General features: G+C 23.8%; 1 protein-coding gene and 1 non-coding gene across 2 annotated transcripts; both read right to left on the reverse strand.

Moving 5' to 3' along the window:
- Positions 1 to 421: 421 nt before the first annotated feature.
- LOC147065775 (uncharacterized) lies at positions 422 to 908 on the reverse strand (the record flags this gene model as incomplete). The annotated part of the gene is made up of 1 exon (XM_085956249.1): positions 422 to 908. A coding segment is annotated over exon 1 (487 nt), but the record flags the coding sequence as incomplete, so codon positions are not given.
- Positions 909 to 6,354: 5,446 nt separating this feature from the next.
- Positions 6,355 to 6,434, reverse strand: TRNAL-CAG (transfer RNA leucine (anticodon CAG)). The gene has a single exon. It is a non-coding gene; the product is annotated as a tRNA-Leu (tRNA).
- Positions 6,435 to 23,382: the final 16,948 nt, after the last annotated feature.

A 23,382-nucleotide genomic window follows, 5' to 3' on the forward strand; every position in this document is an offset into this window, starting at 1 on the left:
AAAAAAATTTGCTGATGTTATAAGCTTTTAGTAAGATATGTACCAATGTTCATCAAAATTATGATAAAAATTTATGATTTTTTATGATAAAGATACTTATTTTTCAAGGTATGATTTATATACAATGATAAATAGATGTAGAATCGAAAATTAAGGCCAGAGTTCAATAGAATTATGAATAAAATTTATGATTTTAAATCATAAAGATACATGTTTAAAAGGTATGATTTATATACAATGATAAATAGATGTAGAATCGAAAATTCAGGCCAGAGTTAATCAAAATTATGAATAAAAATTTATGATTTTTTATTAGTAAGATACTTGTTTTCAAGGTATGATTTATATACAATGATAAATAGATGTAGAATCGAAAATTCAGGCCAGAGTTCATTACAAAAGAATAAATTACAACCTTTACAAGATTGTTTCAAAAGAAAATCGCTTAGTCTCGATTCACCACTAGTTCGAATCAATACATCAACCCTTTTATCATAAAATGTTGAAATCTCGTTGTTCATTCTCAATTCATCAGAAGAAGAGTATGCAAAAAATACATTTAAATTAATATCATTGTTAAAATTAGTTTCTTGCATTATATGATCAAAAGTTTCAATGATATCCTTTCGAATAATATCTCTTCTTCCATAGAAATTCACCTTGGGCGAGAATTTGTTCTTACCTTGAAATGTTAATCGATTCTTATTCTGAATTATAAGATTCATAACGTTATCAACCTCAATTTTTGAACGATCGAAATTGGCCAAGGAGAAAGCGAAGAATGATGCATCTTTTATACCCATGTCCGAACAGAATTCTGCAATCTCAATCATCTTTTCAAAACCTATTTTTTTCGAAGATAAATCGGAAATGCATTTTTTCTTTCCATATCTACGATTTCCGTCCATAATAAAAGCAATATTTGATATTTTGTTATCTTTGTCAGCATTACAATATTTCATTCCTATCTTTCCTATGAATTTGCGTAAAGCATTGATCTTAGATAATATTCTTAAAAGAATTGAAATTCTTCTTGAATTCAAAACCATTTCAAGGAAAATTATAAGTTTTAATAGAAGAAATCTCTTTGCCTTATTATACAGTAAGCCCATTTTATGGGATAAGATGAAAATCAAAATTTTCTTATCAATAAATTCAATTATGACTGGAATTCGAGGATTAATTTAGACCATAAATATATGAAAATTATTTCCAGATTTAGTATAGCTTGAAATCTTTCTTTAAAGAAATTTATAATTTGAAATACTGGAATTTTTTTTAATAATAATGAATATAGTTATTAGAATTTATTGGGTTATTAATTTTTTATTTACTTATTATTACGTCTTTAAATTTCTTGGAAATTATTATTATGCTTGTTGTATTAAAATTTCCATATGGTCATGTCCTCTTAAATATTCATAATCACTTTATCTGTCGACATAAATCCTCTGAAAAGACAGTATCTTATTATTTTCACGCTGAAATTTTATTTAAATATACCCTGTTACCATTTTTTGTCGTTCAATATTTTTTACTATACATTGTTCTTTTGGCACAGTTAGATTTATGATTTCAGAGGCTGAAAATTTTTTTATCATCTGTTGTGTTAGATTTGATTAATTTGATTTTATTTAAATAATATTTAAATACAGTAAAACACGGTCTTTTCTTTACAATATATATATAAAGCGACAAAAAGATATGTCCGGAGGAAAGGTAAAGGATTGTATTTCAAAATATCCATTTCTTTTTTTTAGAAATTACTTAACGATAATAATGCAAAAATATAACTTAGGAACCACATTTCGCACTTATAAATAGTGGCGTATTCAACGATATCATTTATGAAACAATAAATAAATACATTTCTGAAAATATAAAAAGGTGGAAAAAAATATAGATTTACTACCCATAATTTTTTGTTGACTAAAATGGTAAAAACCTACATAATCCTTGAAAAAGAATAAGAACTCAAACTTTCATTGTCTAACAGGATTTTCAAATGCAATATATCAAAATTAAATCATTTAAATCATATGTTATAAATATAAAAGGATAGTAGATCAAACATTCATATCACTTAGACGAAATTTTTAATTATCATCAAACAAAATTCGTACGATTTGGTATATTTTTGGTGTGATTGGTATTTGAAATATGCGTAAAAATACAGCCCGAAAAAAAACATTATTAAAATTAAGAAATAATTTAGAAAATAAAATGAAAAAATGAAATAATTTTGACATTTCAATGGCGCGGTTTATTTGATCCAAAATTTTATGGAAATAATTTGGAATGAAATGTAAAAACCATTTATTTTGCCTTACTTATACAACACTGGAAGCAACTTATACATAAATATAAAAAATGTACTTCATTACTTTTATAGATTGGTATTAAAGTAGAATATTTCAATAAATTAATTACCATCAATAATTGTTTGTGTGTATGATTGATGAAAATCTCATTTTAAAATGATGAACCCGTTCGTTGGCGTTCTTTTCTCTTAATTTTTTTCGATTTGTATGGTTAAAATTTAATTTTTACTGGTAATAAGTGTTCAAGTAAAGCCTTTAATTTTACTTTGGTTTTATTTAGTTCATTCTATATAATCACATTTGCGTCTTTACCTTACTCTACACATCTTCTTATTTCAATATTTTCAAATTCAAGTGTTTTTGATGTTATTTTTTTGTCTCTAGGTTTCGTTTGTGACATCTAGCTCTTTAAAACACAGTTAAGAAAATATGTATAAATTTATATATTGATTGATTGACTTTGTGCCAATGCCTTTGAACAATTCTTCCTGCTCATCAGTAGAGCTATTTATAGATCTATCAAAAAAATTATAACAATATATATGCAGAGATTTTTTTTATAATCTAAAATGATTTAAAGTCAAAAATATATACGAATAAAATAGGGCTTTATTCTTTTCTATGAAATTATCGTGATTTATTTGGAAGTTTGGTTATCCTTGGTCGAATATTATTCAATATATTTAAAAATACATGGGTTATTTTTTATATTATTACTTATGATATAATAAGGCTTTAAAAATGAAAAATAAAAGTTTTATTAAATTTTAACATATTCAAAAAAAAATTGATTAGAGACAAATGTAGATCAATTTTTAAACAAAATAAAATAAATCAAAAAAAATGAGCTTGTATTCTACATTGTCTATTGTTTTTAATTGAAAAATACCCGCAAACATACAAAATTTGGAATTCGTAAAGCCGAATTTTCGTTATAAACATTTAATAAAATATTTTATCGGACATAATCGTCATGTTCAATAATTACTTTCTGACATCATAATTAAGAGGGTTATAATTTTTTGAACGGGAATTCGAATATACTTTTTAGCATATTTATTAATCTTTGTTGAAAAAAAATATTTATTATGCTAAAAAATACTAATTGCATAGAAAATATTTTTTTCTTTACTTCTTGTTGCATGAATATATCATTAAAAATAACTAAATATATCAAATAAGTAATACCTTACGTAAAGAATTTCACAGTAAATGTTCATCAAATATTTATATAAAATTCATATTACTTTTTATATATTTTTGTGTGTATTAGACCCATTTTTTTGTCAAATGCGTTCTTAAAAATAATTCATATAATTCGAGTTTAAATTTGTGAATATAAGCTATTTTAATAGCTTATATTCACAATTATATATAAAAATAACCCTATTAACGGTGATTCACAAGTCGTATATTAAGGTTTTTCGGGAAGCTAATGGAATCTGAAGCATATACACAAATAAAAGAATAATGAAAATACTTCAATGTATAAGCCTAGAGAATATAAGATGCATTGAGGAATTTTAAAAATGATGAAATAATAATATGTATGAAAAAAACGTTTTTTCCTGCAAAAAAAAATTGGATTGCTCTAACATGAATAGCTAAAGATTATAATTTACCCTTTAGCAGGTAAAAAAACATGATGGTAATCTTTATATATCAGAAATACATGAAATCTAAATACCATAAGTCTTATATTGAAGTTTTAGGCTTCAAAATTAAAGCATACGCACAACAATAGGATTGAGGAAATTATTTAAAATAAAAATTCCAAAAATGAGAAGATACATCTAAAATTATTTTAAAGATATTATAATAGAAAGTGGTATTGAGAAATATTAGTTACAAATATAAATCGTTTGTATAATTGCACGGATTTAAATGACTAAAACAGACTAATTCATCATCAAAAATTGTTGATTATGGTGGTTTTTACCATGTTTTATACAAATAAATGAGCTGGTTCGAAAAAAAATGATACTCTTATATAAAAAGGTCAAGGATGTTGACCAAAGAATAAACAATATGTATATGCATAGTTTATATAATAGGATTTATCAGACACTTAAATCAGAAAGTGTTGAGGGGTAATATAGAGGAGGTTTGCAAATATATTTATTGTAATAAATATTGTCTTAATCTATATTAGTGAATTATTGTAATGCTTAAAAATATATTCAAAGAAATAAAAAAACAAATAAAACTAAATAGAAAGATGTTTATAGTGTATATTATCTGTAAAAGCTCTATCACAAGCCCTACTATTTGAATATTGCACACAAAAGTGTGACCAAAATGAAATTCTACAAAAATTGGTTCTTATATTCGATAGAGATTATTGAAAGCTCAAAAAATTGCACAGAGAGCATGTTTATATTTCTGAACATGCAAAATATCACATAGCTGTAGAGATATAAAAAACAATAGTAGACAAATCTACGGAAAAAAATACCTTCGATTATGAACTTGAACAATATGATGATGTTTAAAAGACTCCACACAATTTAAAAGGAAGTTGAAGTAATTTAAGCCATGCTTGTATTGATTGGATGCTGCCTAGAAGCATTAACATGTTGATGAGCTCAAATTGAAACGTATTGACCTTTTTTTGACGTTTTTTAAATTATTCGAAATATATCAAGAAGTTTTTAGAATGTATACTTAAACTAAATAATTTATAAATTAAAATCGTATTGTGTTGTAAGTATCCTAACAGGCAGAATATTTTTTATTTTTATTTTAACATTAATAAATATTAGAAATGCAAATAGATTTTTAATACCAGATATGAATGATTAGAGAAAATAATATTAATGTGCTATTTTTTTCCGTTAATTTTTATATTTTTGCTTCACATTTGGGTTATTCTCATTCAATTATAAATAAAATAATGAAGAAAGGACATCTGAGCCTTCTGTTTTTGATTATTGCATAGAATGTATTTATTTGGAGATATTGAATTATATTCACGATAATAATATTCTAAGACATATATTAAATTACGTAAAATTAAATGAAAGAAAAAACATTTAGGGTCAATTCTTCTTTTAGGTGAAATGATTTTTTTCTTGTTTTATGCACTCATCAAGTATGTGTGCAATAAAATTCTTAAATTATAGAGTATGGCATACTAGAATATGGTAAAATAGTTAAATAGTGCGATGATAGTATAAATTACCATAAATGAAAAAACGTTTGATTTAAGGATTGGTATTATTAACATAATTAACGGTATTGGCCTTTAAAATTATAAATTTTATATTATTTTGTAATAAGCCATTTATTATGATTTTTCTCTAATATATAATTTTGTTTGTGAAACGGTTCGATAAAGGATAAATTTGAAGTATTTTCCTATGCTGTCGAAAATTAATGAATAAAAATATTGACCGCTTTTAAAAAGTCTATGAATATTTATAATATTGTGTAAATATGCAACGAAAGAGTTTCTTCAGGACAAATTTCTAAACTTAATGCCATGAAATAATTATGCCAATAGTTTAAATATACTCTTCGATGATAATAATATATTTTTCTTGGCTGAATTGTTGTGTTAAAATTAAAACAAGGTGTATTATAGACCATACAACAAATTATCGGGCTTATATTTGGTCATAAAACTTTCATCTTTATCGAACTGTATTATATGTTTATTTTACGGGCAAATATTTTTTTTATTGATAAATTAAATTTCTATTCATGATTTAAGTTTGTTCTTTTTATTAATTACATATACTGAGATGTAGACAACCCATTTAAAATATCGCACAATCCTTTAATGCATCTTATGACACCTTTCATTAATACATCTTCATTAACTAGGTTTCTTCTATCAAATGAAAGAGTTAAAATGTCTAAAGTTTATTGATAAATAAAATTGTACTATTTTTAATATTTTCGAAAAACTGATTGAATACATTTATATACCAAATGAAAATTCTATAGTGTATTTAAAAAAGAATTGTATGAAGATATCAAAAAAGTAAAATTTGCTTACAAAGCAAACATAGCGGAACAGAAAATTAATAACTGACAAGAACGGGATTCGAACCCGTGCCTCGAAAGACTACGATCTGAACGTAGCGCCTTAGACCACTCGGCCATCTTGTCATTTTGCGAACAGAATTATATTCAAATCAGAAAAGCAACAAAAAAATGCTCGTTGGTTAAAGATAAATAGATTCTTTTTTACTATTCTCCTGTTGACAATTATATAACGAGGACGTTTTTTGTTTTATTGCTTCTTATTACGATTGTATTTTAAGTTCACTGAACTGAAGTCATCTTCAATATGAATTCTTATGGGCTTATTAAAATTTCTAAATTATAGCTTTTTCTCATTTATGTTTATTTGCCTCAAAATATTGAGTCATTAGTTGTTATCTAAATAAAAAAACATGATTTTAAAGATAAACATCTCACCATGTTTTTAATCTTTGCTAAATTTATATGATTAATATTAGAAAAATCTTTTATTATGGAAATTAGATGTTAACGCTTAAGATAAGTATAATAGTGGATTGTAATTACGAATCTGATATAGTTTGTATATGTGTCTAAAGCATTGCTTGGAGTTCCTCATTTCAAAGCTATAAAAATGTTGTTTAATAATCGCTTCCTAGACATATGATAGATGTACAATTCAATATTGAAACTTATAAAATAAAAGGCGATTATTTTCATATACCTATTGTAATATGTTTATAACGTATTCATAAATATGTTTTGATAAAATCATTATGTTTAATTAACCGATATTTCCCCCTTAAAACTATCGTTTTTAAAGGCTTCCTCTTTTTATGATTTTTTTTTGGAAATTGAATGATCATAATCAATAGAATTTCGAATATTTCAGTGGATTTAAAATATTCTTAAGCTATTATTACTGAATATTAAAAAATTACAGATGTACAATTATCGCCTATAAAAATAACGTTGTGTTAAATTTAGTTCATGTTTAATAGTGAAATTTTAAATTCATTAAAATTATATATTTCCAAATTTCATAATGTACTAAGCATAAAAATTATATTTAAAAGGGTAAATAGCTAATTTCGAAGATGTACTTATATTAAAATCAGATATTTAGAACATGTCTTATATAGAAAAGGTTTTGCCACCAATTAAAGTATAAATATATGTTTAAGTATGTTATTTGCCAACGGAAGCGGAAGAATGTACACAAACAATGGTATTATGAAAATACTTAAAATTTAAAGTCTTGAGCGTAGAATATGTATTGAGGATGACTATAAGAATGCTGTACCTTATGTCATCTATAGAAAATGTGTAATATTGAGCAATCTAACGTTTTGCGGCTGAAAACATGAAAATTTAGAGGGAAAAATTATCCCTTTACATTATATAAATTTTTTAAATCAGATATTTATATATAAAATAAAATAGCATGGGGTTAAAGCTGTATCTAATCTATTATTTTTATACAAAAAGTTTGCAGATTATTCCAGGATAAATATAATTTAAATCTGATATATATCATTTAAATATTATAGCATGAGTATAAAACTAAATTTATCACAAAACCTATATTGAAAAGTTCGCAAATAAATTTGTCATAAACTAATATTTAAAGATTTTCGCAACTAAATTTATCATATAAATAATAATAAAAGAGTTTTAAACTGAATGATAAGATAAACTAGAATATAAAGGGTTCACAACTGAAATATGACTGGTTTTAGTATATAAATTAATCATATAACTAATATTAAAGGAGTTCGCAAATGAATTTATCACACAATTTATATGAAAAGAGTTCGTATATAAATTAATCATATAACTAATATTAAAAGAGTTCACAAATGAATTTATCATATACCTAATATTAAAGGAGTTTTAAACTGAATTATAAGATAAACTAGAATACAAAGGGTTTGAAACTTAAATAATGAAGATTTTGATAACTGAATTCAATATATAACTAATATTAAAGGAGTTTTAAACTGAATTATAGGATAAACTAGAGTAGAAAGGGTTTTAAACTTAAATAATGAAGATTTTGATGACTGAATTTAATATATAACTAATATTAAAGGAGTTTTAAACTGAATTATAGGATAAACTAGAGTAGAAAGGGTTTGAAACTTAAATAATGAAGATTTTGATAACTGAATTTAATATATAACTAATATTAAAGGAGTTTTAAACTGAATTATAGGATAAACTAGAGTAGAAAGGGTTTGAAACTTAAATAATGAAGATTTTGATAACTGAATTCAATATATAACTAATATTAAAGGGGTTTTAAACTGAATTATAAGATAACTAGAATACAAAGGGTTTGAAACTTAAATAATGAAGATTTTGATAACTGAATTCAATATATAACTAATATTAAAGGAGTTTTAAACTGAATTATAGGATAAACTAGAGTAGAAAGGGTTTTAAACTTAAATAATGAAGATTTTGATGACTGAATTTAATATATAACTAATATTAAAGGAGTTTTAAACTGAATTATAAGATAACTAGAATACAATAAATTTGTCATGTAGCTAATATTAAATGAGTTCGCAAATGAATTATAAGATAAATACACATTTAAGTCGTACTATTTAGCGTATAAGGTAAATGAAAAGAGATTTTTAACAGTTTTTGAGATAAATATTAATTAAAATCGAACTTTTGAACATAAAAATGATCAGTAACACAAAAATGTACAAATAAAATTCATTAATGTGTTAATTTCATTTTCAGAAATGCAAGATTATTCTACTAACGCTTTGGTTAGCTCTTTAAAACTATTTGGCTATACTTCTACTAAAATAATCACTTTTAGAATCCTATATTATGCATATTCTTCTTTCAGTTTTTATTGGATCAAATGAACCCATAAATTTTATTATTCGTGCATGTTTGCTGAAAAGATTTTAGCTAATGATTTATCTTGCACTACACTATTGCATGGCAAATGATTGTAAATCAGAAAAACCAACCCGAAGAGGTATAATAATGTGGAAAAAAAACATTACGAGTAATCTCGATTTATTTAATGATGAGAAAATACTCAGAATGAATCCTTTACATGACAAATTTTTATTTATTATTACTAAAAATAAAAATCATTGTAAAGATTTGCTATTCACTTGCAATTTAAAATGGCAGTCATAAATTTTTGTCGAAAAAATCATTTTAATAATGATTGTTAATTCATTTCAGTTGATTAAATAGTAGCAGGACGATGTGCAACTTTTCCAGAAATTCAAATAATACACTGAAAATCATGCTTTTCTGTAAATTTAGATATGTTTTAAGAAAACAGATCAACTAAAAATCTTTAAGTTTACATTTCTATAACCAGATAAATAACCAATCAAATGATTCACAAAAAAAAAATTATATAAAATTAAATAACTTAACCCACAAAATTAGGTATAAATAAACGATTTATTATGTTACGATATATTTTTTTATATTCATTTCTTACTTATAATAATGTTACTATTTTCCCCGCTTTTACAAAAATGTAAAACATTATGAAACAAAAGAATCATTTAATAGAGTGCTATTGTGTAATTTTAAAAAAATATATTCTCCAATACTAACTTTTATCCAAAATTTCCTGTAAAGGATTTTTTTGTGTACTAATAATAAATTCGAATGTTTTCTGCATCTCCTCTTTAGCCTCACCGTAGTTCATTTTCTTCTTCAAAATATTATCAATAGTTTTTTTAAATGCCTTTCCATTACGAACACCATGAAACGCAGTTACTATTGGAAAAATATGGCTCGTTTTCATCTTCTCATCTTTATCAAAGTTAGATATATATTTATTGATATATTCAATTTTCTCACCCACTGTAATTTGATCCAAGTTAAATTTTAAAGATTCATATTTGCCATCATCTTCGAAAATATCATATTTTGATATTTCATTGTTTTGAAGGCCAATAAATTCATCAACTTTTGCAATATATTTATCAAATTTAGCAAATACAAAAATATCGTTCTTAGCTTGTCTTCCAATCATAACACCATCAAGATTTTTTAAATGTTTAAGATCAGAAGGAAATTTAATTCCACCATTAAGATACACATTCATATCTGGGTACATATCCTTGATTCTATAAGCATAATCGTATCTTAATTGTGGTATTGTTCTATTATTCTTAGTACTAAATCCAGAAAGAATGCATTTTCGGGCATGGACATAAAGTTCTCGGCACGGTGTATTATAATAAATATCTTCCACAAATTCTTTAAAAAATTCAAAACTGTCTTGATCATCTACACCAGTTCTACATTTTATGGAAATCACAATGCCAGTTTTTTCAAATATTGTATTAATGATTTCTTTTACTAAACCCTTTTTTGTCATAAGCACCGCTCCAAATGATCCTTTTATAACTTTTGAGCTTGGACACCCACAATTCAAATTAAACTTTGTGTATCCAAATAAATCTTTAATTTTATTGACTGCCAAAGCTAATTTTTCTGGTTTTGATCCACCTAATTGCATCACCGTGTTTCCATCATATTCCCCTATTTTTATTTTGAGCTGTTCGGGCGGCATATTTATAACGGTTTCATCAACTATCATTTCACTCCAAAGTTCGGTATTTTTGGAAGTGATTCGTACAAATTTTCTGAAATGCGGTGTTGTTACATAAACCATCGGTGCTAACACAATCTTCATTTTGAATTGAATATAATTTAAAGGGATGGGATAGAGAAATTTAAAATATAATAAATTTATTTTAGGCAAATTATTTTTTAAAAAAATAAAAAATCATGAAAAATCATTGGTTTTGAACCCCTAAAACCCAGAACGGTAAATAATGTTTATAATATTCAAGATTCACATGAAAACTCTTTAAAATATAACGCGAAATATGTTAAGCATAAAATTAGATATAAGCAAGCTCTTTCGTTCTAGAACAATTGTAACTTATCATATCAAATTTTAAAATTTTAACATGTAAGAATATCGAACGGCATAATAAAGGTGTATTAAGAATATTTATTATTAAGTAAATCACCAGTATAAAAAGAAATAGATAATATAGTTACCGAAATTTACTTGTTTATAACATTACGCTGCTTTTATAACTATTTAAATGTAAATGATCCATAAAAACATGAATAAACCCACAAAGAAAATGATGAAAAAAATCTATTTTCGTTCCATATCTAATCTGTGTTTTTATATATTAAAAGATCAAATTCTCTGCTGTTTTATTTCAATTTTACATGGTTATGGATTTTTTATAATTTAAAATTATTTTTCTTAATTATTTTTCACTGCCTTTTAGATAATATTCATTAAAAACCTTGAAATTGAAATATTAGTCTATATTTTTAAAAAATTTGCATTGGTGAAATATATATTATTATGAATCTCGGTATTTGGTACGAGTCATAAGCAATTATATGAACAATTTTGAGACCTATATTCTCATTCATTATAGTTTTTGGAATTATTAATCACAAGTTATTCAAATTTACATGGGTATAACGTAGCGGTTTATGATTTATAAGGATATGTATGCATTTATTTGGTTTATACATATGTTTTAAGCAATTCATATGAATTTATACAAGGCTATTCAAGTTACAAATAATATTTTTTTTTATAGTTTGAATTTCATGTGCTAGCTCTGTACAAGTGAAATAGTAGAAGCAGCGGTTCTTTTTCTATGATTATGAAACAGATTAAAGTTAATTGGGTCAATAATTATCCATTTTACTTATAGTAACCTTTTTAATCATCTAATAAATAAAAATACAAGCCTAGAATTTGCTTTTTAACTCAAATACAATAGAAATTATCGCTCTAAAGAACAGCATAAATATTCATAAACATTTATTTTTTCGCGAAAATCTTTTAATACTTTACTGTTTTAAGATACCTTTAATCAATCGTCTAAAGTTTAAAAATGTATTGAATAAGAATATAATAATAAAAATTTAATAAAATATCTATAATAATATATTTAAATGTAAAGTTTTCGTCTTGAATAAATCATTATTTTTTATAAGTCTGAAAGAAAACAAATTGCCGAATAAATCCTTTATCGGTGTATCAAAACCTTTAAGTACTTGTAATTCTTCAAATGGTAAATTATATGTACAGATTCTTTTTTATTAATTTATATAGGCGGAAAAACTATTTTTTATTATTCATAATTTCTTTGGTGTGGTGAACAGACATAACAAGTTTAGCTAAGGCTTGATTTATAATTTTTTAATACATAAATATGAAAATCATGATTTTCTATTATGCATCTGTTTTATAGATTCTATAGTGCATATTTTTAAAAATTTTTTGTATTTCTTTGAAAAAAAAAGCTGGGCCTTATTTTTCTTTTTTTGGTAACTTAAAATTAAATATTCTGATATGCATTTCTATTTTTATACTATACAATTATAATATAAATACATTAAAACATTTAATTTTTATAGAAAGATTCATGTGTTTGTTGCCTGTTTATTCCATGGAACAAAAATTTTGATCCATAACATTTGCAAAAAAAATGAAATCCAAATATAAATTAAAGACGAATTTTTATCAATTATTTGAAGTAAAAGGAATTTTATTTTACGGTTAGGTGGGAAATATTTTCAATAAGTTACATATATCATGAAATATTTAAAATATAACGTTAAAACTCACCGAATTAGTTCTAAAGTAATTATATAAAAGCCTTTATGTGTTTTTTTTTGAAATTTTAAAAACTAAAACTATTATTACTAGAAGTTTTTAAATGTCACCGTTTTAAGTTAAGTGACAGCAAAATGTATTTGGCCTTTACAAAAAAAACTACGTTACTTTGACTCAATACAAATATATTTTTATCGTGAAAATCACATTAATTGGAATATTCTAATAGTTTTAGCAATTTTTAATCATAAATATGTGGAAATTGTTTGTTGATTTATCATGGCCTTGTATAAAATATTGTAAAGTTTAAACTTTTAAAAAATGAAGATATAACTTATTTTTGTCGATTTTGCACTCAGATGTGCCATTATTTTCTTTCATAGTCATCAATAACACGATATTTAGTTTAAATTGACTATCATTGTATAAATGATTTATAACTACCAATGATACATCTGAATTTATTTATAGTTTTAATATGAAAATACTCTTTTGTATATATTTATATTTATTAAGTTGGAGATTTTTGAAGCCTTGTAAAACATGATTAAAAAATTTAATGACATTTGAGAATGTGTTTATTATGTATTTATACAAAAATAAAAAAGAAGAATGTATATGATATTTAGGGAAATAAAAGTATGTATATTTTAATCGTCTTTCGAAATATTATAAGGAATAAAATGCATGCACTAGAAAATCTTTAGATGGATTCATGTTTTTACCTCAACATTTTTTTTTAAAAATAATGAAACTTTCTTTTTTAAAGTCAAAGTATCCTTTTAAACTTTACTTTACCGTAGATATAGTTTAAAAGACTGCTTCCTTATTAGAAATACACTAAGAAGAATTATTATTGACAACATTTTGTATAGATATAATATCCAAACATATATTTTCGCTTTCAGATTCCAATGAAACAGAAAAAAATTGTGTTTAAATATGAACGCTGATTGGGTATATTTGTATTTTGGTTGGTTTATTTGTGCGACACTGTATACATAATGTCGATTTAGTTTTGATGCAAAAAAATAAAGGTTTTAATCAACTGATTGATTACTTACAAAATACAGAATACTTGAATTAAATTGAACAAGTTTTGGCATCCTTAAATAAAAAAAAACAGAGGAAATTCAAATATAGGAATTTTTTTTATAACCGACTTATAACATGCAAAAAATAGAATAAAAAATCGTTATTCAGATGTTCAACTTAAATATTATTTGTATAAAAAACGGGTGATAATACATAGAAAATTAACAGTGTATTGGTAAGAACAAAATACAATAGAATTACGTTTGTATTAATAGCCTCTAAATGCATTAAAAAGTCATTTAAACACATAATAAATTTGTTTATTTTCAAAGAAAACAGTATTGTTTGTCATAAATCTAATATTAAGGCATAGGAATAGTAACGAACACGATGACATGCCCACAAATATTAAAGTATGATAGATATTTAAGCTATTTAGTTTTTATGGGATAATATACACAGTAGAATAAAATAAAGAGGGTGGGATTGAAATGTATTTATACTAATGTGTTTTTTTGGAAACATTCACAGTTATTATTATCAAGAGGGTGGGGTTTAAAGATTTATAAATACGGTCTTTCTGTAGAGCTATTAAAAGTTTATTTTGACATATAAAATATAAATAAATCCGACAAATGCACGGAAAAAAAATATCGGATGTGCAATATCTTGTATTTTTTTAGTAAATATTTTATTGATTTCAATTTATTTATTATTCAAAATGTTTCAAAAAGACACCTTTAAATTCCCTATATAATTAAAGTACTCTTTTGGTATTTACATTAAAATTTATTTTTATAATCACTAGTTCCATTTCATTTGGCTTGGTTTACTGCGAATGCGCCAGCTTGAAATTTGTTAAACTGATCAGATACTTTATATTCTCGATCTAATGTATATGGGATTTTGTGTATTGATTAATCATTAATTATTATATTTTCATCTGTCTACATGTATGTGGGCTCTTTCTTATATTAAATAATGTTTTTTCAGTATCTATTATGTTAAAATTCAGTACTTTCTTTATTTAAAATTATTTTCGCCCCTTTTTCAGTCCTTTTTTTAGCTATATGTACAGTTTTATTATTTTTTAATTTGTCTATTTAGTTTTTTTGGATCATGATTCTTTCAATGGCTACGTACAGAATATTTAAACTATTTAATTTTATATATTCGAGTGACTTTTATTTGTTTATTGGGCTCAATTTATTACAAATAAATTATTTAATTGGCTATGTACCCAATGATTACTTTATTTGGTTTTGGTTTTTTGTATGTTGAATCTTTAGTTATTTGGTTTATGATTTTCTAATTGGTTACACACAGAATGATTACTTTATTTGGTTTTGGTTTTTTGTATGTTGAATCTTTAGTTATTTGGTTTATGATTCTCTAATTGGTTACACACAGAATAATTACATTATTTAATGCATCAAATTTTTTTTATTCTGTGTCCAATGATAAAGTTATGATTTTTGCTAATGGAATTGTTATTTTTTGTCTCATTATTTTATGATAACAATTTTTTATTAAGTTGTTATCCCTTAAATTTTTCACTTATATTCTTAATTATATTATTTTACAGGATAAAATGTAATTAAAATAAATTACAGCTAATTTAACAAGAAAAACAAACAGTATCTCTACATTCTCGCTTTAATATTATTTTCGAACATTATATTGTGTAAAACGTGCGAAAATATATTGGCTGACATATTTTTGATAAAAAAAGGTTCGGGTTCTTCGTGCATTAATATGGTAAAAATTAGATGAACTTATCCGTATATGATACTTTTACCATACTTTATTAATAATAATAATTGAAAAAAAATCTTGTTTTTTAAAATATTCATCGTCAAATGTTTATAAGCCACCATTAATTTCAAAAAAAAAGTAAGGGTGTTTTAGACCGACTTTTCAGCTTATAGAAAATAAATATTCGGATTTCGCTTAATAAAAAAATAGGTGATTAAGAGAATTGAAAGTAACTCACTATAACAATTGCATTCAAATACTTCTATATAATCTAAAGCAGTAGTTCTAGTGTATTTTATACTTTATATCTGAGGTTTTATTTGACATGCTTAAAAATATGTCTTTATTTAAATAATCAAATAAATACGTGGTCTATTAGAACAAAATCACAAATATTAAATTAATCTATGATATCAATATAAATTAAAATCTTAATTTCCTTTTTTATTACTATATAATGCAGATTCTCATAATTATATGATAAATAAATTCGGTTTTTTTTTATAAAAAATATACGTAGTGCTTGGCTTGTTATTTAATCTATGTAAATTCACTGATTATTTATTATATGCCATATTTTTTTCACAAAACACCATAATTCATATATTAAATAGTTAGAGATGCTAACTAAATCTGAAGTACAAGCACAAAGTATTTGTTATGAGTTATATTTTTTTCACAAAACACCATAATTCATATATAAAATAGTTAGAGATGCTAACTAAATCCGAAGTACAAGCACAAAGAATGTGCCTCGAAAGAAGATGAATAAAGAAATATTGTAAATATGATTTAGTTAGAAGAGGTAATTTAAAAGCTGCACCATATAACAATCTAGAGTTTCGTTTAAACAAATTTAAATAGCTAAAGATCAAAATAACCACATTAATATTTATATTTATATATAGAAGATATATTGAGGATGATTACAAAGATGATATAGTTTAAAAGGTGTTTATCAAATATATATATAATACAGACGAGTGTTTTTCTTAAACAAATTTTAATAACCAGAAATAAAATTAGCCCACAAAAAAATTATAGCGAATTTACTTACTTTTTTATTTACTTGTATATACCTTCTTTTTATTAAGTTCGCTTATGAATATTATAAATCTTTGCTTATCTGATGTAGCTCCGGTGGTGTTCTTCACATTATCTTGTTTAATAACCGCGGATCGGGCCTGTTTTACAATGCGGTTATCGATTTAAAGTGGGATGTGATTCTATCTACTTTCTGTCGATAATTAATTATATAACTACCTTTTTATACACTTGCTTATATCTTTGCTGAACGAAGCAGGTTTTATTCAGTGTTTGGGATGCGTTTTCGACACTTACACAACAACTTCCTAATTTATTCTTCGCTTATCATTCTAACCCATGAAAATATTTATTTATATATAGTCAATAAAAAATATAAGCTAATTTGTAAAATATATGATAATTATGTATTTAGCCTATATTATTATAAAATCAAGCAATTTGTGTTTTTTTTTACAAAAATTCAAGATATTGGACCATATTTATTTAATAACAGATTTCTAGTCAATAAGACAGAAAAATTGATAGAAAATTTTACAATAAATTAATGTTCAATCAAGTTTGATTTTATTGTCTTCTTCATACTCATCAGCCCCAGTGATAACCCTAAGAAATATTATTATCATCATAGAGACCATAATCCCAATAATAATGCTATATCCCCATGAAGGAATTTTATCGAATAAAGCATAAAGTCCATATAATACTTTAAAAAAAAGAAAACCGCCAATAGAAAATATACGAATAGCCAATGATCCAGGATTATTATACCATCTGTTACATTTAGTGTGGTCAATATATAAATTGACATTTTTATACTTTTTATCTTTATTGATAATATAATCTTCAAATATATCCGTATCAATATAATGGCATCGTTTGTGTTCATACCAAATTATTGTAGGATATGTAAATGCAAAAAATCTTGACGCGAGATAAGGATCAGAAAAGAAATTAATTTTTTTAATATTAACTATGTTCTTTTCAGCACAGGATTCTATAAGTCGATCAAAAAATATGCAGTATTTGCACTTATAATTGGGTCTCTCATAAAAAATGTATATAAGAAATGTTTCATCGCTGTTTAAATCTTCTTTTTTAAGATATACAATATCGTTTACCGTAAAAAGTATTATCTGAAGTAAATACAAAAGTATCTGGATAAAAACCATATCTCTAATTAGGGGTGATTTTTCAATAGTTTGTGAGATCAATACTTTCTTTTAAAAAGAAATCATAATTATATAAATAAAACATTGATAAGTCTCTATTTTATAAAAAAATAAATCCCTTAAAAATTTAGAATACCAAGCAAATAATCAACTTATTCTGTAAAAATATTTTTCAATTATAATATTGTAAATGCACATATAATCAAAATATTGTATTTAATTCTTTCTATTTTAAAAATGGTTTTGTTTCATTCATACTGCAAATATATACCTAATCTGTCGTTATTTGAATGAATTTAGAATATATCTGAACATTATAAACTAACTTATGTATTGGTTTAATTCGGATATACAATTGAGTTTATGGCAGATTTAAAATTAATACACACAACAAGACTACACAAAATCATTTTAAAATGATTATTTAACCTTTAACTTGTTTTATTGTATATTTTTTCTTTAATTCTTGTGATCACAATTAATGGTATATATATAAAATAAGAAATTCATATAAGGGAAGATATACCATTCTCACAATTTATCTAAAAATTTAATCATTAAAATGATGTAACTTAAAGTCTTTTCAAACAAATCTAAACAGATTTGAGAACGCAGAGATAATTGCAATACAAATTTAATCATTATAATGATGTAACTTATAGTGTATCAAACAAATCTCAATATATATTGAAAGTGTGAGATAATTTATAAACAAAATTTAATCATTAAAATGATGTAACTTAAAGTGTTTCAAATGAATTATAATATATATTGAAAGCGAGAGATAATTTACAAACAAAATTTAATCATTTAAATGATGTAATCTAAAGTGTTTTCAAACAAATCTAAATTTACATTGAAAGTGAGAGATAATTTATAAACAATTATAGTCTGTCTTTAAAAAAATGATATTTGTTAAATGTGGAAAATGAATAAACATATTTTTGAGTTGTTATTAAAAGATTATACCTAATATTATCATCTCTAAAAAAATATATTTCCACGTACAAAATCTAAATAACTCGCTTGAAATTTATAAAAAATGATTTTATAAATATTCAGATCAGCATAAATTTATAGTTTAACAGTGATGAATAGTCTTTGAATCAAAAAAAATACATTAACCTTATATCACATTTTTATCGGCTTAAAAAATGTAATTATTCTAAATAGTGGTTCTTGAAAGTATATTTAAGTACAATTTTCTTATTATATACACAAAAAAATAAATTCGTTTTTTTAAGTCTACATTTATCACACAAATTTATGCATGAAAGAATATATTTACACAACGAAATTAATTTTAAGAAGGATGTTAAGTCATCGAAATAAATTTATAAATTGTACTTTCTGATTTTCGTTGAAACTTACTTATTGTATAAAATCATCGATTATAAGTAAATCAACATAAAATATATTTTTTTCTGTAATAAAGACAATTAGTTTTCTATTTTTTATATTTAAATACGGTATTTTTCTGTAGTATAAAATAATAGGACGGTTATAAAATTTTAAAATCGAAACGAACGTTTGTGCATTTGTGCCTTCAACAAATATCAATGCCACATTGCCTTTTTTTTAGCTCAATTAATCTACTTCCCCATTATGATACTCTTCTTGCATCTACGATAATACATTGTATTTCAAAAATATAGAGATTAATATGATTTTATAAATAAATTACATAATTATTGATTTATCGTATTTTTACATATAATTTATTCTTATTTTATCGTGTTTTTACATATAATTTATTCTTATCTTATCGTGTTTTTACATATAATTTATTCTTATTTTATCGTGTTTTTATATATAATTTATTATTATATCGATTATCGTATTTTTACATATAATTTTTTATATATCGATAAATGTTTTTTGTATTCCAAATATTTAAAATATAAAAATTATATTATTAATTGCCTTTATATTGTATATACAAAAAACTCGCACTGTCTAATTTTTTTGATTTTCTCTTAATATAATTCCTCACATGATCAACATAATTCCAAAGTGATCTATATTTCAGATAAAATGGATGTTAGCTTTATGGTAAGTAAAAACTTACAAGAATTTATATAGGCTATGATTTTTATATTTCGATAAGCTCTGATAAAAATAATTTACTCTGTAATATTTTTTAAAAATACACAAATCTAAATATCCACATTTTGCGTAATATATAAATCATAAAAATAAACATGTAAATACTCGAAATATTATAAAATATCACTTTTTTTCAGATGGTAATGCTTACACTTACAAATATATTCTAGTAAAATAAAAACTATAAACTCATTGCATTACTGCATGAAGTGAATAAATATTTAGCGCTATTCTATTACTTACAAATATGTTCCTGTAAAATAAAAACCATAAAATCATCGCAGTACTGTATGAAGCGAATAAATATTCAGCGCTGATCTATTACTTATAAATATATTCTGCTAAAATAAAAACCATAAAATCATCGCAGTATTGTATAAAGAAAAGGGGATTTACGGCAGTTTTATTATAACTGAAAAGAAACTTAAATTTCAGCCAAGAATATTTTATTAGATGATGCTTAAGTATACTCAAAAAGAACATAATTTTCGAATTTAAATCTTTACAAACAGTTTTCTTTCCATGATGTTGTATATTTAATGCATTTCTATAGAAAAATTTATATAAAAAATACAAATAAATTATTAGTTTTGCTAGAAAATAAATATAAAGAATTCATATAAAAAAATAGATGCAATTTTCTTTTTTTTGTTTTCCTAAAGAAAAATTAATATAAAATAAAGAATTTATATAAAAAAATAGAAGCAATTTTCTTTTCTTTTGTTTTTTTGGCAAATAAATTGCTATATTACATTATGAACAAGGTTTATTAATATATTTATAAATTACATCATCCAAATCGACCAAAATAGTGTTTTTCTCTATAATATACGTCAACGAAAATAAATATATAAAAATTCGATTTTTTATCTAAAATCTGTTTTTATAGGTATTCAAATATTTACACTACAAAAAGGCAGTTTTAAAAATTAAGTTGTTGTCTGTTATTAAATTGATGAAATCACGCGTATAAAATACATCCATTACTTTTTTTTAAATGATTAGAATGTGTCATTTTCTAATCTTACTGTTTTTTGATTCTATGCGAAAATTAATCCGTCAAATATAAAAAATTCAAATAAATATTTTTTTGTAAAATATTATATTGTGTTTAAACTTCTATTATCAGTGATCTTCTACACAAGGGACACTTTGAACTATTTTGAGTAAGCCACGGATCTATACAAGCAGTATGAAAAAAATGACGACATACCAGAACTCTTACCCCATCCTGATTTGTGTATTTTTCCATACAAATTAAGCACATATCATGAACTTTAAGATTCTCATCAATATCTTTAAATTTGTATGTATTCATCATATCAAGCACATTTTTAGAAACAACAGGCTCTGTAGTTGCCTGATATCTAACCCATAATATCCAAAATTTATATAAAAATAGAATAAGAATTGTGGATATCATACATATAATTGCAAAAAGAAATAAATCCTTTTCATATATTTTAGAAATTTTGCATACATATATTGTATCCGGATTATATTTATGTCTAAAAATATTTGAGGCCTTTGAAGGCATAATGTATAATCTCAAATTTTTGAATTTCTCTATAAAAACATGCTTATAATCATATATTGGTGTTAAAAATCCGCCTCTTAAAATAATTACGTTTCTAACATCGTAAAAGGCTGAAAATAAATTTATGAGATTACTTATATTTTGAGCTGAAACACTTTCTAAAACAATGGTTACACGTTCTTTTAGGCCTATAATTGACGCATGATTTGTTCTAAATACATCTTTATACGGAAACATCAACCTGGTCACATCTGTATGGTCTGTCTCCCGTGAAAAAAGGCAATCTATTTCAATGTCTGGCATTGTCTTGTCTTCGTTTATCAGTAAATATTTAGAATTGTTTGATAGTTTGTATAAAATGCTGTACAAAGAGATTAGGAACATCTGTTTATTTATTTTGTCCTCTTTTGTTGGTTTTTCATTTGTATAAAATGATATTATCATGTAATTTAATCTTTAATGTCGAAATTATTTATATGAAATAGATCATTTACTTTTATAAATAAAATAATTTAATATATAGCTTTAACATACATAATTCAATATTAAAAATAAAATTTTTATTATTTATCGTTTTATTGGGGTTTGGTCAAGTTCGAAAAGATAATATCAGAGCAAGAATGCTATATGCAATTTCACGATATAATTTTTATAAAGCTAGAATCAGATAAGTTACATTCCTCATTAGTGAACCATATATATAATAGAAACCTGGAAAATATATAAGATTATTAAATAAAACATAAAGGAAATCGCATAAAATGCATTTACCATAAAGAGCTATATATCCGATCAGGTTGTATTCGGACTTCTAATGATAAAATTTGAATTTTAAAGTAATAATATCATAGCGTTTTTCAAGCAGATCGCCATATATAATTTGGAAGCATAAGGATTTCTTATAATAAAATCTAAATTTTTAAAGTAATAATATCAATTAGACTAATTCAAGCAGAAGCCCATAAATATAATTTGATGCATGAGGATTTCTAATAATAAAATCCAAATTTTTTTAGTAATAACATCAATTATTGTAAAAAAGCATATACCTATATATTTTTGGATACATTCCGACTTCCAATTTTATTTTCGAATTTTTAAAGGTAATAATATCAATTAGAGTAACTCAAGCAAAAATAATTTATTTGCGATGAAATAGGACTTCTAATAATAAAATTCGAATCTTATAAGGTAATAATATTAAATAATGCAATTTAAGCAGGAATAGGATATATTTGAAAAGCTATTTATATATTATATATGGCCATATTTGATCCTTTCACGTAATAAAACCTCTTAATACGGCTTATATCACAGGGATTTTTTATTTTTCTATCTGATGTTTCTGGTTTCTTTAAAAGCTCTCTTTGTACAAGAAACTAATAATTTCGCATCTAAAAATCACATTTAACACTTAATTAATCCTTTTATAAAATTATAGAAAATTCTTTTGGCAAAATTTACAATTTTGAGGGAAAAATCACACTTTTATTTTCCGCTCTTAGATTCGCAATTTGATGATCAGTAATTATAAATGGCAGTAAATACTTATTTATCTTCAAGGATAAAAAAACAGATGTATTTGATTAGTTATAATTGTGAATTTTATCATAAATTTTATGGATAGAAGATACTTGCGCCAATTAAAAAAATATGCAAATAATAAGTTCATATATATAAAAAGAAGGTGGAATATAAAATGAAGAGATCAATTAAAAGCAATTTTTTGATTTTAGTTTTTGTCTTGATGCCGAATTAGAAACATAATTAAAATTATGAATCACGGTT

This window comes from Rhyacophila brunnea, unplaced genomic scaffold, assembly GCF_057557595.1.
Source record: "Rhyacophila brunnea isolate RB1 unplaced genomic scaffold, BYU_Rbru_1.0 scaffold_58, whole genome shotgun sequence".
Lineage (NCBI taxonomy): Eukaryota > Metazoa > Arthropoda > Insecta > Trichoptera > Rhyacophilidae > Rhyacophila > Rhyacophila brunnea.